General features: G+C 25.6%; 1 protein-coding gene across 1 annotated transcript in view; it reads left to right on the top strand.

The window, feature by feature from the left end:
* LOC129606032 (uncharacterized) overlaps positions 1-2,924 on the top strand; it is a 37,881-nt gene extending 34,957 nt beyond the window's left edge. The window contains exon 3 of the mRNA XM_055516084.1: positions 2,877-2,924. Coding sequence (XP_055372059.1) covers positions 2,877-2,924 — 48 coding nt within the window. The remainder of the gene's footprint in view (positions 1-2,876) is intronic.
* The last annotated feature ends 14,578 nt before the right edge of the window (positions 2,925-17,502 follow it).

Below are 17,502 nucleotides of genomic sequence, written 5' to 3'. Positions count from 1 at the left end.
TATTAAAGCAATAAGCTTGCAAATATGTTAGAAATATCAGTGCTCGAAATACAAATGTTCCCTAAAACAAAAATTTTACAGTTTTTAACATATCTAAGTAAATAGTAATCGGAAATTTCTTAAAAATTAACATATACGATCTATTTGTTCAAGATAAAAATAATAAATTTTCCAAAAAACCCTACAAAATGATTCCAATAAACTATTGAGAACCGATCAATTAGAATTTCGGAATACTAAGCAAAAAATTGTAGAATCTCATATGTCTTTTTATCTGCTATTTCTACCATTTTATATTTCTAATATTTCTATATTTTTACTTAATATTGGACTCACCAAAAAATGTTGCCCTAACTAGCCAAAGTATTGTTTGAAAATTTGGTAATAAGACAATTAAAAAAAATAAGTGTCCAATTAATTTGATTCTTGAATAATAATAGCAAAAATTCTAAAAATAATCAGTTTAAGCTAAGAATTCTAAAATTAAAAACAATTTTTAATTTACACTAAAAAAAATTTTTAATTTTGTTTTGTAAAATCCTTCAAATTTTTCAGATACTATTGTACCTAGTATTTTCTTCTATATGAAAAAATTTACTCTAGATATAAAATTTTAATCAACGTTTTATTGTTGAAATAAACAAATGTAAACGAATTTATATGGTGCTTGTCTAGTAATATTGCTATTGATCCAAATAAATTCACATGTTGTTATGTTTTAAGAGCATACCTAAATTATGTCATATATAGGCACATATTATTAAAATAATTGTATCTAAATACCTATACCAACAGATTCATATTATTATTATGAGGGTTTCATTCATGTACATCTACATTATTTCTATAATTATAAAAAAAAAACTGATTAGAACTTCATTTATAATCAATTTTATTCAAATTTTGTTCAAATATTATATTTACTCACAGTAGGTACACATACATTCATCTATATTTGAAATAAATTTTTTGTTATAATAATGTATATCGGTTTGTATTATTATTATAATTATAAAATGAAGGAATTAAATGAGGTCAGTCAGCATATTTGCGCAATAATTTTGTATACCACAATAAGAGATAACTTAAAAAAAATAAAAACAAAATTATAAAGGATTCTTTTTAACCGAAAAAATTTTCCAATTTTATCTCTACATTATTATTAATATATAGAATATTTTCGTACAAAATATAAAATTTGAAAAATAAACACACAATCTCATAACAATTACAGTATATACTTACATTAATGTATACATGTAGACTAATTCCATTACATAACTGTAACAATAAATTAAATTTTGTCGACACATTTAATTACAATACAGACACACACAAATACCATATAAATAGTGTGGAATGTATAAAAAAAAAAAAATTTACGCCTATAAATATGCATATGACTTTCAGTTTGTTTTTTTTTCCAATTTTTTTCTCTCCATTATTTTTGTTTTGAAGTACCTAGTGTTCTAATTTTTTAACTTAATCAATTTGATTTTCTCTTCAATACGGCATACATACATACATACACAATATGCTGATAAATATAAAATATACACATGCACGGATACAACTGATTATTATTCAACTCCTTCCAGAACATTAAGTAACATATCCTTTTTACCATTCTCAATTACAGAAAAAAAAATACAAAAAACGAAGAAAAAAATAAAATTATTATTGTATTCTTGAATGTATATACAATAGTATGTGTGTAAGTTTGTATTTATGTTGAGTATAAAATAAAATTCCTACAATTTCCTACATATATTCCATTTAATAATAATTTTTGAGCCTAAAAATTACAATTTTATTTACTTTATTTCCCATTTTTAAGTATGTCATGTGTTCTGCCTTATTTATCCTGAAAATATTTTATATAATAATAATATTACACACACATACATATGTATCATATTGAATATTTTAGAAAAAAACCAAACAAAATATTAAAAAATATTTGCAATTAAATTTCCTTATTTCGATATTAGAACAATAATATTATAATAAACCGTTCATATAACAACTCCCACATATTACTGTACACAGTGGGAGGAAAATAATGTATAAAGAACGAAAACAGTCGGAAATTTATTTTTCAGTATTAAAAGCAGATTTACTGTCGATTAGAGAGAGGAATCCAATTTAGTTTAGAAATTTTCTAACTACAATATTATAGTTAGGCATAAAACACTGTTGAAATTAGATTTTATAAACCCGCGGCTTTCGACATCAAGAATTTAATAAAAATTCTTTTTCCATGATCTTTTTATTCATGTATTTTGTATAACACTTTCACTGTTGTTCTTTTCTGTTTCAATTGTGAAGAGGATTTGTAAGAAGGGTGAAGAGGAATGAAGAACCCACATTCCATGAGGGTGCCCAATAGTTAAATGCTTTAGAATATTCCAAAAGAGGTGTGAGATGAAAATTTCAAAATTCTGTTACATTTCTTTTACTAAAAAATATTTTAATTTTTTTTTCTAAATTCGGACTTTTCAGATTTTTGCTGTCTAAAGAAAACGCAAAGTACTTTCCTACTAAAATTCAAAAATTAATGTCAATTATAAGAATAATTTAAAGAAAAATAGACCATGTTCAACCAAATATAATAATTATATTTTAACTATTAACTTTCAAACTTCATTTATTTTGTGACACCTAAAATAAACATAATTATGCACAACTATACAAAGAACTGAGAGTAAGTACGAATAACTGAGAAAAATTCCAATAAAATAGGAAAATTTTCTAAGTATTACAAACATCGACGCCATGAACGAAACATTAGCATACATATGGACAAACACAATACATATAAACCAAAACAAAAAAAAACAAATCGGAAGCTACATTTTTTGATTGTACACACACAGGATAGTGACGAAAATAACGATGACGATGATAATTGTGACAAGCTATGAAGGATACAAAGGAAAACAAAAAAGAAACAAACTTAAAATATCGGAAAATTTATTTTCTCCTTCCGATTAACGCCTTAAAAAATTTAGTTTTTTTTTTTTCTTAATCAGATACAAAATAATATTTGCTTAGGAATTTAAGTTCTACTATAAAATAGACAGTACACTGTAGCAAATATGGTTAAAACAAGTAAAAACGTTTCAGTCGGTATAAACCGATTGATTTATACCCTGCACCTTTCGTTGTTGTATAGCAATTACTCAAACCTGTGAAACCATTCTATAGAAATTTCACGGATATGTCTGATTTATAACTGGACACACAACTGCCAAGTTTCATGAATCTGACTTTATTTTTCCAAATATTTAAACTTTTGGACTTCTATGGGAGCTACTCGTAGCTGTAGAGCAATTCAATGTCATGAATCTGACTTTATTATTTTTCCAAATATTTAAAATAAGCTTTTGGAGTTGTATGGCAAGTACCTGAACCTGTCAAGCAATTCCATCAAAACTTCAGAAATATGTCTGGCCTATAACTCGACACACAACTGTCAAGTTTCATGTATCTGACTTTATTATTTTTCCAAATATTTAAAATAAGCTTTTAGACTTGTATGGGAGCTACTCGAACCTGTCAAGCAATTCCACCAAAACTTCAGAAATATATTTGACCTGTAATTGGACACATGACTGCCAAGTTTCATGAATCTGACTTTATTATTTTTCCTAATATAAAAAATTTGCTGTTGGAGTTGTATGGCACCCACCCGAATCGGTGCAGCTAACCCATTATAATTTTTAGAGCATGTGTAGAATATAATTGGACACAGGTATACAAAATTTTATATTTATAGCTTTATTAGTTTTTGAAATATTTAAAATAAACTCTTTGAGTTGTATGGCAGCTACCCGAGCCCGTTGTCCGAATTAGTCCAATAACAATAGGGCTCGTCCTTGGCACAAAAGAAAAAACTTGTGAAAGTTTGGTGCCGATTGCATTATTCGTTTTTGAGTTATCGTGCGATCGGACGGACGGACGGACGGACGGACAGACGGACATGTCTAAATCGACTCAGAATTTTACGCTGAGCAAGAATATATATATATGTCCATACCGCAGATGACTCCTTCAAGTAGTTACAAACTCCATACCAAAGTTAATATACCCTTCACGAAGTGCAGGGTATAAAAATAAATGTGAAACTAGAAAAATAATTTTTAATAGTACAAAGCATGTATGTAAGTATGTACATTTCTTTCACTCATGCATTCAGTAAATGGGCCTATCTTTACTCACTTATACAAATTTTAAATGTTATGCGAGGAATTCTAAAATATTGCAAGGAGATCAATGACTAAAACTTATATAATTACAACCAATTTTTAATGAAATGGAAGCCCTGTTTGTTTAGCAATTAACTTTCACGAAATTTTAATGTCTATTGTTACCATTTACAGTTTCCGAGGTTTGACTAAATTATATATAGAGTTGCATTGTAGCTGCATGAAATGCAAGCCCTGTTATGCTATTCATTTTCACGAAATTTTAATGTTTACTGTTAATTTTAAAGTTTGAGGTTTGACTAAATTAAATATAAAGCTGCATTGTAGCTACTCAAACCGTTGCTTTAATTGAAATAGAATGAAGTAAGGTACTTATGGTAACTACTTTTAATTAATTGTGAAGTCTTGGTCAGTTTTTGAATTATGGCTAAAACAGACAAACGGGCGGTCAGAAGTAACTCAATTGACGGGCAAGCATAGATATTTATAGAATCTAAATTATAAGATTTCTGTCGTAACTACTATGAACTTTTGTCGTACTTTCTATGAACTGATGAAAAACATATCCTGGTTTCTATATCTCAAACGTACGTTTGTGAGCACTCGTACGAGTACGTAGAAATTATATTTGATATTTTTCACAAGTTTACATTTAATATCCAATAGAACTAAAAGTTAAAAATCGTCTATATTTAAAGGATTTTATTAAAAACTCTCTCTTAAAAACGAATTCATCTATTCACTTTCATTTTAACCTAAGTGCTTATAATAAACGTAAGCCGCTTGATAATACGAAATTTTTAAATAAATTACTTAAAATCTACTGCATAATCATAATTATTATCGTATATATTTTCTAATAAAATTTGAAACTATAACAGTTATAATATTTATAATAAAGGTTTGTGATATCGAAAATTATCCTTTTTTATGGCATCCTCTTGCTTATGGTTTTATACTTTGCAATACAATGAAATTAGTTTAATTTCTATTTTAAAGACATTGTAAAACAGAACCATATTAAATTTTAAAAGATTAGAATAAAAATATTTAGCTATTTAATATTTTATACTTTGGTTCAACGCATTTAGCGATATAATTTCATTATTATCTAATTAGCGATTTAGTGAGTTTATATTCGGCGTATAGAAGCTCTACATCTTTAGTATTTTAGAAAAATATAATGGTAATTACTAATGAAAATGTAAACTTGTGGCAGGAAATGTGTTAGAAAATTTTATAAATTCCTCCTCTATTTTTTTAATAATTTTTAAAAACAAATTGTACCATGTCCTTAAAGATACAATAAATCGCAAGTTTTCATAAGTCATAAACAAAATATGAAAAGTTGAGAGCACAAGAATTGTTTTAATAGCAGAATTAGATCGCTTACTCTCTCTAGCATTGTTAAAACTAATTTTTGACAGAATTTGGGAAGGTCTTTTGGTCTAACTGGATGAGGTCTGAGCTTTATTTTACTTTCATTCCGTAGTGTGGGCTACAGTACAGTATCGTTTTAATGTCGCTGTCTTGTAAAAGCAGTAGTAGCGAATGAGTGATGAAGTTTTGGTAGTTATTTTAAATGAGCGTTTTTAATTTTTTGATTTTTGGCCCATCGCCATAGTCGTCATTGAATACCAGGTCTTCTATTCTGTGACCATAAAAGCAGCTTCATAACATTACCAAAACAAGAATTTGTTAGAATTGTTATTTATAAATTTTTTTGTTATTAATTCCTCAAATTATTATTAATTAAGAAATTCCTTGGACGATGCAAATATTTTCTTTAAAAAATTTCGAATATACTGTTCCACTTTCCCTTGAATAAATCTAATACATATAGTAAATAAAATTCGCTCCATAGGATTTTCATCCTAAACATATTAAATTAAATATACGAGTAAGTTTTAAGTTTAATGTTAAAAAAAATTTCGATGAAAATAAAAGTAAAATTTAATGATATTTAAAATGATAAAAGAACATTAGTTTAACATAAAGTATAATGAAATTATCTTTTAAGAGGAGTTTCTGTAATATTTCTATAGAGATACAAAAATTATTTTTATGAACTATAACACAAGATTTAATTTTTATAGTCTAAATTAAAAATTTAAATATTACATTTTATCTCATGCATGAAATTTTTGTCAAATTTTGTAATATATTGAAGTGTGTACCAAGATATTTTCATAAAAGAAAGATTTTTATGAAAATATCCTGGAATATTTTCGAAAATTACTCGGCATATCAAAATGCAACAACATTTATTATGTAGATGTTGTATATTTAGAGAATTTGTTGGTATAACAAATTTAATTTACATGTATACAACCATTATTATTGGCTATTATGAAAATTAATAACTCGTGGGTCTCTTAAATCAAAATTAAATTTCATTTTTAAGGATCACTTTAATAATCTCTATAATAATTTAGAATTAAATTTATTGTTACTTTATTGTTACTTTTGGAAAAATATTTTAATTTTGTATAAAATAAATTGAGAAAGAAAAAGTTATAATAATTGTGTAAGTTAATTTGTCCTTCCCTCAGTGGCTTACCATACTGAAATTTTGAACTGATTGTTGCAAAAAAATAATATGAAATTCACAAGTGAAAAGATTTCGACATTCCAAATAAATAGCATTTGATGATTTTTAAATATTCTAAATTATTCTGATAATATTTTTATTCTATAGGCAGTGAAGAGTTCTTATTCAAATATGAGATAGCCTCAACATCAATACAATAAATTTGAAAATTTGTGTACAAGAATAACGTCTTATAATTTGTGTAGAAGACGCCAGAATATTTTTCCTGAATCTCTTTTAGTCATATAATTTTCTTCTTACTCATAATATTCAATTTTTTATTGGTGATTAATTATAATTTCTTTGTACTTTTCTTCCAGATCACTTTCCTGATTAAGTTAAGTTGCACATTCAGACTTTGTATACAAGCACTACGTTAATATTCCACTTCAGATTTATTTAAAATTTCCTTACAGACTTCTTCTATTCTGCTCTTTAGAACAGCATTTAAACTGATCTAGTTTGATGAAAGCGAAATTGTATTACGAATGCAAGTAAAGGATAAAATCATTAACACAACTACAATAATATTATTAATAAGCGAATTAAACGAATTTTGAACAATTTGTTATCAGTCTGAAGGTGTGTGACATAAAAACTTGACCATATAAACTTGACCATATTGAACAACAATATTATAATCTAGTTTGGTATTTCGTATAAGAGAAAAATTAAAAGAATTATAGTAATATTATTCATAGCCACAAATTTATATCAAATTCCATTTCAAAATTATATTTAAATTCTTTATCCTGAATAAAGTAAAATATTCTATTATATTGAAATTTTCTCTATTTATTTAAGTGTATATAATATTTTCAAATATTTTAAGAACAAATGCATTGCGGTATCCTTATATTATTACTATTATTACTATTACTATTATACTCGTACATTACAAAATTTCCAATTAAATTAATAAAAATTATTCACAGTTAATTATTATCCTTTTTGTAAAATCAATAGTATATACACATTGATTTCTTCTTTGTGGTATAGATCTCATGCAAAGAATTGTTGGTTTTTCATATACGATTGAAATTCTTTATATCTTTTTATATTTTTGCATATCCACAATCTGAATATTTAGCTTTATAGTTAAATTCTCGAGAAACACTTTGTATTATTCCTATAAAATATTGTTTAGAATTAATGTGTGTGAGTATGTAATATATATAAAATTTCTACACTTTACAATATTATTGTAGGGTATAGTAATAGCAACACAATTTCATAAAAATTCCAAATTTTTAACACAAATTTCTGCTATAGAGAAGCGTAAATGTACTGTTTTTTAGTGATACATCGTTTTTTTGATCTGTGTCTCTTCAAACACATGTCTCTTCATGACATTGTGCACAGTCCACGACCGATTTTTTTGTAGATGTTGTCTATACATTACATTATATCTACCAAAAATCAATAGTATATTTAATAAAATGATAACTATTGCACACATCATTTATTTAATTCAAATCTAACATTGTAATAAAATTATATTGACAATATTCTGACCAGATTTTTATTCCTGCGCTAATAACATAAAAGGCTGTTATATTATTTCCAATCACAAATAATATTAAAATTAATATTATATTATTAGCAAATTAAAAGATTTTTAAAGTTATCACAATGTCAGATGATTTTACTATAATAAAAGTTTTTGAGACAAAAACTAAATCGAATTTAATTAATAAAATATATATATGTATATATTTTAAGCAGTTTTATAACAGTTTTTGAAGCATATGTTAACTATTATATGCTATGCATATTAGCATAATTCAGTTGACAGAACAGATGATACCACGTACTCATTTTATTATAGGTTATAGAGTAAATTCAATGCTTCTAATCAATTGATTTTTTATCGACCATTACCATAATATCAAAAAACCGGGCAGATATCGTTTTTGTTTGGATTTTTAAATATCTCAGAAATAAAGCATTGAATTTATTCGGATCAAACTCGTCATATTTGTAATAAAAGTTAAATACTCTATTATGCACTACCGAATTTCTGAAGTTTTTCTTGGTTTTATTTTATTACCTCGAATCTTTATTGTTATACCTACATCCCATTATTTTTTATTTCAATTTGTACATTAAATAAATAAAGTGTACCCAAGGTGGTATAATAGTTTGGTATAACAATAACAGGACACATCTTTAGAGTGTAATATGATTTTATGAAATAGCTAGTTTTCTGTATACAAAATGTTAAAAGAAATAAAAACAAAAAAAGAGTGGTGTTCCGCGGCGCTGTCAAATTTCATATAGTAAACGCGTATTAAAATGAACTTCCCAGAATCAAGTGAAATTACCGGCGCAAATAGGTGAAATAGATGAAATAAAATTTAGTTATGTTTTTACAATTGCTGAATAGGATCAAATTATAAGGGGGAATAAAGGCAATAGTATAAAATCTTGATAAAATTTTGGAATAGTAGTATTAAAAGATCATTCAATAATGATGATCGAACAAAAATAAATCCCTAAAAGATCCAATCCATAATTTAGTACCATACCGTTAAATTTATCTAAGCCATAACTTGAACTTGTGAATACAAAAACGATTAATGAATATTATAGTTCTTACAGAAATTTTTTAGAAACGTATTGTGAGGTGGAATTTGAAGGTCACTAACTCGAGAAAGAGAAGATGAACAAATCGAGTTTTTTTTTTAGTAAAAGGAAATACTTACAGACATTGTTTAAACTATTAAAATAAGATCTAAACTGCCGTGTAAGAAAAACACTATTCCAGAAGTTTTAAAAAACGAATCTGAACTTTGTTGATGGTTTTTTTGCGTTTAAAGGGCTTGTTTTTGATTTAAGTACAGAAACATATGTGACATCTTTAAACTATTACTCAAAGAGGAATAGTTGGATAGTGTAAGAGTGTAAGCAAATAGCGTACACACACACGACCAAAACCAATTTGTAAAATTTTTCAAAAACAAACTCACCACTCATACAGAATTGTAAATCATAACCGAAAATTACACCAAAAGGCAATTACATCAATATATACTCGTACACATACAAATAAACATAAATATAAATGCACAACACTAAGATAAACGATAAATTACAAAGTTGATCCGCCCATTCTCAACATTGTTCACAGCTATTTTTTTTACAAATAAATTTTCGTACGACTTTCTATGCCTTTTCGGTTGTGTGAATTTAGAAAAAATACCGTTATGATTAAAATAAAAACAAATATATTATAGGACTAAAATAACAATAATTGAGGGAAGACAAATAATTTTTTTTTGTTTTGCTTTTCTATAAACTTCTTATCTAAAAACAATAACAGTAAAAATTTGACAATGTAAAAGTAAAATTTATATAAAAGAATAAAAGAAAATGATGAGAAAAAAGAACGCAACATACTGAAAACAATAAAAATACAAAAACAAATTTACCCAAAAACCAAACAATGATAAATTTTGATTTTCTGAATGTCAGCAAACTGTGGCAACAAAAAAAGGGTGTCTTAATTGTAACGATTTTTATCAGAAAGAATTGAAATAAATTTTTGTTTTTAGTTCTTTTTTTTTTACCCTAACCTTATTATCTTGTTTTTTTGTAGGGCTTCTTTTCAATACAATCATTTGAAGACTTCATTTTCCTGAATGAGAAAATATTTATTTACATAATGAAGGTACAGTAGATTGTGTTGGATCGTTGTCTAAGTAAAGTGTTGGCTGTGTGAATGTGTGTTTTTAAACGGCTAAAATTGAAAACGAACTAAAGCAAAAAAATTTAATATTCAATTGTGCTTGTTGAATCGCTAAAAAGACCGAAGAAATTTAGTTGACCCGATGCTTATTTAAAATAAAGTTGGATCAAACCAATGTTTTGTAAGAAAGCACTTTTCCTTTCAAAAAGTGTAAATACCGTTGGTAAAAGCAATCTATTACATTACTTGAATTAGTTTCATGAATATGAAACTAATGAAATTACATAACATGAATTAAAAATAAATTTATTGCATACATTTAGGATGTGCAAAAAAGGAAATGAAAAGAAGCATAGAATTAACATATTAGTTTAATAAAACTGTTAACCAAGTGAGTTATGCAAAATAATTATATTTTTGGTAGTATGACATTTACCGTTAGCATTTATAGAAATTCGAAAAAACTACAATTAAAAATTTAATAAAAAATATTAAAAATTTAAAAAAAATGGATTTTAGATAACAGTTAATTTTAACAGCCATTTTGCTTTCAACAAAACTATTTGCTGGTAGAAAAGACTCTTGCCTTTCAAAAATGTTCGTGGTTTCCTTACAATCAATAGTTAAAAAAATTGCACTTTTAGGACTTAGAAGGGAGGAAGTAAGTTTCTAGTACAGCCCAATTCATAAGTAAATTTTCAGCTTTTTATCTTCAAGCCTGCAGAAATTTTGTAAAAAGACACACGGACCGACAGAGTAAAACTACTAAGCCTTTTTTTCCAAAGTTTTTTAGAAAAATGCTGAAAAGAATTAATTTTAATTTTGGAAATAACATTAATATTTCCATATAATCGTAAGTTCATTTTATATTGCTGTTCTAAACAATTTACATAATATCTTCTTCTTCTCCTATACTACAGATTATAATTCGACATTAATTTTAAATTTCTTTAAAACAAAATTTTGGCTTTTTACAACAATCCGTGTTTTTTTTGTTCTGATTTATCTACCTCCAATGATAATTAATACAAGTCAGGCTAAACTAAGTCTACATTTTTATATAACATTTTAGCTGTACATATTGTATACTGTGCCACTTTACATCTTTTATGTAAAAATTAAAATTCCAGCAGACGAATAGAGACCATTTAATTTTCCCTCCCATTTTGTTTCTTACATTGTTGTTAAATAAATTTTAAGTTACTGCGAATTGATTTGAGAAAAATGATAATGAATGTTTACAAGGACAAGGTATGTACACCTAAAACAAGATAAGTGAAAAAGATAATGGTTTTTAATACGTAACAACAAAAATAACGATTATTGTTATTATAATTGTTATGATAATGGTCAGAGGTGTTAAAATACAACGGGGGAATCAAGTTTATTTTTCAGTATGTTGTTTGTTTATTGGGTTTCGAGAATCTTTTCGAGAATGTCTAAAAAGTTTTTTTTTTTAAAACTTTTTTAATTTTACTTTTAGTTGTTATACAAATTTTATTTTCTTTTAGATTTTGAAACTGATAAAATTATTTTGTGAAATTGAAAAGAAAAGGAACAAGAAAAAAAAATCTACGATTTTTCAATTCTGAAGAAAAAACTTTATTTTTTTTTTTCTCGGCCCCTGCTTTTTTGTTTTTTCTTGGAAAATTAAAATTGTTTTCTTTCTAGATTTAAAAACAAACAAAAAAAAAAAATTTTTTTTTTTGTGAAAATTGGTTTTTTTTTTGGTCTTGTTTAACTAATCCGAACTGACAATATGACAAAAGTGATAGATTCAAATTTGAAAATGAAAAGATTTACCATACCGAAAATAGGTTGGAAAATTTTTTGTTACCAATCATCTTATAACAAAAAAAAAAACATCTAAATCCTAATGGGAAATGAAATCTTCCATTTTTAAACTTACTTAGAATTTTATTTGCATTTGAAAGTTCCTTTTTATTTTTTGTATCTAAAACAATATTTTTACAATTAGAACGGAGGGTACAAGCGGAAGTATAACGTAGCATCGTGAGGCTAGCGACAATTAGATAAGTTGAAGATTTTATATTTTTAGATAATTAACCTAGCCGTCATAAAATCGAATGCTCTCTCATCTGCGACCAATATCCTTAAGCTTAAAAGTATTATTAAATATCTGAAAATGATAATATCTGTAAATCAATAATTGCGACTTATCTAGTTGTAGCATTAAACTCACATAATTATGTATTTTTTATAGTATATAATGAAAGTGTATACATTCACGTAGGTTAATTTGATTTAAAAACAAATAGTGTAAAATAATTTTCTAGCAAAATTAGATTTTAAATAAAATAATTTCCTTTATGCGAAAATATACAGACCCTTCCTGTTTACAACGTTGATGTAAAAGTCGTCCATTGAGTTCACAAAGAGAAACATAAATAGTTTTTGCATATAACCAGAAATCAGGCAATTATTCGCTTATACAAAATATTTTTACTGAATCTAGCAATTTGCAGTAATAACTAACTATTATTAGAACACTTTATTAAACAGCGCAACTATTACAGATTACAAATGATACTTTTTTTAAAACAACCAGTAAAATTATAGTTCTATTTGTGTTCTCACACACAATAAAATAAAATAGTAGTTAAAAATTGGATGATACTATTTTATGGAATATGTTTTGAGAAAATGACAAATTTCCTAATTTTTTGAGATTTTAACCGAAATATTTTAATTTAAACTTGACCGGTAGTTCCCATAATTTTGAATACAAGGATTTGGTGCTTGGGTTAATTGCACTTCATAAAAATTTTAGTTGAATTTACAATCTACAAGATTTTCTAACATTAAAAAATTTTCCTTTTTCATATTATTCACGTATCTATACAATATAAATTTAAGGCATTAAACTTCGAAATAGAAATCGAAAATTTGTTGTAGTTGTGGTATTTGTGTAGTTGTGCTATAGATCATTCAACAATTTCTTTAAATCAATTTTGAAAATTCATCAGCTTTGAAACATTTTAGATAAATTATTATTTTTTAAAAAATTATAAAAATCGTACGAATAGAATGGTTCGTAAATTAATATCTTTAGATATTACATACGCGCCGTACACATTAGTAATAATCTAGCTTAAAATTACAATATAAAATATTTTTAAAATTTGCGAAATGCTAAACATTTCTTTATAATTAAAATTCTGTACTTAGAAAATGAGCACAAATATAAAATTTTAAATCTTCTATTTTCTTAAAACGTAAAATTGTAAATATAGTTCCTATACAATTTTCTACTATCAAAGTCGCTAACTTGTGCATTAGACAAATGATTTTTTTTTTATCACCGTGACTGCCTACACACTTAATATTTTGTTTGAATTCAAAAAAAGAAATAAAGAACTACTTACAATATTATTACCTTTATAAGTGTACCTGTGACAGAATTCTTTAGAAAAAAATACAATGCTCTGCTATTTCCATTGCTTGTTTACTCTAGTAAACAAACCACTTTCATATCTTCTTAAGAAGATGTATGCTAATTTAATCTTCACCATTTAATCCCTAAAATATTAAAAAAACAAACAAATAAAAATTTTCACAAATTACCTTACAGAATTTTCTACAACACCTTTGGTTCGCGAATCTTGTACTTATACGAAGTTCCGTTATATAGCACTGCGCAATTCTTCAAAATCCAGAATTTTTATGTTCACAACGGAGGTAACACTCCCGCAACTTCTTATTTTATTCATTTTTGAACTTCGCTGATTGCTAAATTTAAATAAACTTAAAATTCCAAATGTCAACATTGTAAACCTTAAAAATGCCATTGTAAACAATTAGTGATCAAACAATTCTATCACAAAATTGCATGTAGAAAAGTAATTAGAATGGCGAATTTTAAATTTTTTTAATAAATATTTTTAGAATTTGAAGGAAAAATGGTATTAAACTAATATTTTACCAAAATAGAAGAAAGAAAGTTACTCCAAAAGCTAGAATATCATAACAATTCTATTGTTTATCTGTCGAAATTTTTCATAAAATTTTATTAAGTACACGAATTACTTAAAATTGTTTCAAATCACTGAATGAATTCTGCGTTATATTATAGAACGCAGTAAAAGATTAACGTCTTACATTATTATTGTCTCATTTTTAGCTTTAATTAGTATGAAATTCTAAAAAGAATGCTTGCTTCCATTATTTTTTTTAACAAAAGATTATTTTGTTCGGAAAAACTTTTATAAGAAATTAAGGAGGTTGTCATAGAAATCGTTTACATTTTTTTCCAAACGTAAAATAACGATAATAATCACTGTAAGAGCATACAATTAAATTTTCTGTATAAAATTTATTTTAAACGTTAAATTAAGACTGCATTGTTTTAAATGCAATCTAAACTGCAAAATTTAAACGAGAAATTTAAATTATATTGTTTTAAATTCAATTGACTACTAAAGCATTTTAAACGCTGAATGAAAATGTAGCAAGGATTGAATGTGTTAATAATTGTAATAGGAAAATAGGAAATCGTATTAAACCTGGAGTTTTATATTAATATAGATCATCGATTTTGTATTTTAATATTAAAGGTAAAATTTAGATTTTGTTTTTAGAAAGAGTACCGAACAAAATCAATATTATAATTTGTACAAAGCATCATTAAAAATTTGAAGTTCTAATTTACCTTTGCCAATTTTCCAACTTATTTAAAACTAAGTTCCCTAACAGCTCGTAATTTATTCTTAAATCTTGAAAATTTGAATATTGTTAACTTTTAATTTTTCTACATTTTATTTTATTAAACATTACTACTGTGTTCATAGGATATAGTGATATAAGGAAGACATATCTTATTCTCCACTCAAACAAAGTATTACCTACATATCTACCTATAATAATATTATTATACGATATTGAGTATACATTCGTTTGCATATCTAACCGTAAATTTTATGATTTCATCATTAAATACAACATCAAACTCTTTTCTATATTTTCTATATTATTACAATAAAATAAGAAACGAATCTATATGGCTTTAGAAGCACTAGGTCATTGCAATATTTGGAATAAACAAAAAGATTTTGCAATTAATTAAAAACTAAAGTTGGGTCAATCTAATGTTTTGAATTGTAGCACTTTTCCCTTCAACAAGTGAAAATACTGCTTTTAAAAAACAGTCTATGTGTATCCACCATTAAAATTATTTTCATTCATAAACAAAACTATTTCTAGGATTGCATATATTTAGGATGAACGATTTATGCAGTCTTTGAAAAAAAGCTAAAATAAATTTAAAGTAGGGTTAACATAATGCTCGATTTTAAGTGTTAGGTGTGTGACTTAAATTTTTTAATGGCATGGAAAATACCATTAGCTTTCTGTGTTCATAGAAATTTGGAAAACGGTTCCGCAGATGTAAGGTGCCAAAATATTAGAGAGGAGGTGGAGGTAGTAAAAAAATTTTCTTCTAATGAAATAAACTATTTATCAGTTTCTAAAAGCTGTTAAAATTTTAGACTTTCACAACCTGGGGTCTAGGAGAAAAACGGCATCAAATATATAGAAAAAATGGGTTTTAGATAAGGGTAAATTTTAGCGGCCATTTTGTTTTTTCAAAGTTTAAATATAGTACGCCGTTGCAGAAGAAGCCATCCACTAATTATTTCTGTGCTAGCAAAATTTGAAAATGCTTGTGGTTACACTGCAATAAATAGTTAAAAAATGCGGTTTTCAGGGTTTTAGGGGGATTTAACTTTTAGAGTTAAAGAGTTTAATTTTTTTTTCATAAATTTTTTGGAAAAGTGCTAAAAAATATCTATATGTATTTTGAATGAAGTCTACCATTGATAATTTGCAGAATTATAAGATTAATTCCATTAATTTATCAAATTTTAATAAGTCAAACCCTCCTAACTTTGGTTTTTAACTCATTAAAATTTAATGTTCATAATTAAAAACAAAATTGAAAGCTCATTCTCAATTTTCAAGCTACTTTTCACAAGCGGGTTTCCAACCTGCAATCGCCTTATAAGAAAATCCGGCACTGAGTACAATAAAATGTCTATTGAAATTCTTTTTCTATAGAAATGTCCAGTGTTTTCTAAATTAATAAATATCATTTAAGTTTGAAAATATTAAAAGATTAACATGGATGACATTTTTTCTAAAAAACAAAAAAAAAAAAGAAACTTTTCTCATTTTCGCTTTGTTGATTTTTCGTTTTTTACAAAATTCCTTCAACTTTTTCTTTTCTTTTTTTTTTAATTTTGTATTTTCTAAAATTGTATACAATGGTACCTAGGATAAAAAAATTTTTATTTCTTGTTTTTTTTTTTTTTTAAATTATTCTCTTAATATGATAATTATTTTGTTGCAATAACACTTTATATTTAACCAAAGACAAAAGAAGAAAAAACAAAAATATAAAAAAATTTTGAAAAAGAATTTTAAGTGTGAATAACATGCTCTCATTAAAAAAGAAAAAAATACAACCAACATGAACACCAACAATATTGTGTGCTATGATATCAAGTCAAATTTTTCTGGACCAGAGAAAATGAGTAAAAAATTTAAATAAAATGTGAAAAAACACCCCCTCCTCTCCAATATATTTTTTCAAAACGAAGCTGACAACCAGACAGCAAAAATTTAGAAAACATAACAGGGTTAGAATGACATTAAAATATTTTCTTTTTTCTGTTATTTTAATTTTTTATTTTTTTTAAATAAAATGTTTAATTTTTTGTATGTTGTTTTGTCTTTTTATGTCTGATGTATTTTACCTACACACACACATACATAAATATAAAATAATATATATGTTTGCTAAAATTTATATGTGCATGATTTTAGTGTACAAACGTACCTACATGGTATTAATTTTTTTTGGTATAAGAACTCTTACTCCTTGGCTATCTCTAAGGTAAAATTAAGTTCATTGAAAAAAAAAAAGAAATAAAATTTTGTTATTTTTATTATTTTTGAAAATAAACGAAAAAAAAAATTTATTACACCTTTGGTGATTTTTT

This window comes from Condylostylus longicornis, unplaced genomic scaffold (genome assembly GCF_029603195.1).
Source record: "Condylostylus longicornis isolate FDR11 unplaced genomic scaffold, ASM2960319v2 ptg000017l, whole genome shotgun sequence".
NCBI lineage: Eukaryota > Metazoa > Arthropoda > Insecta > Diptera > Dolichopodidae > Condylostylus > Condylostylus longicornis.
This window is presented reverse-complemented; position numbering and strand designations above follow the sequence as displayed.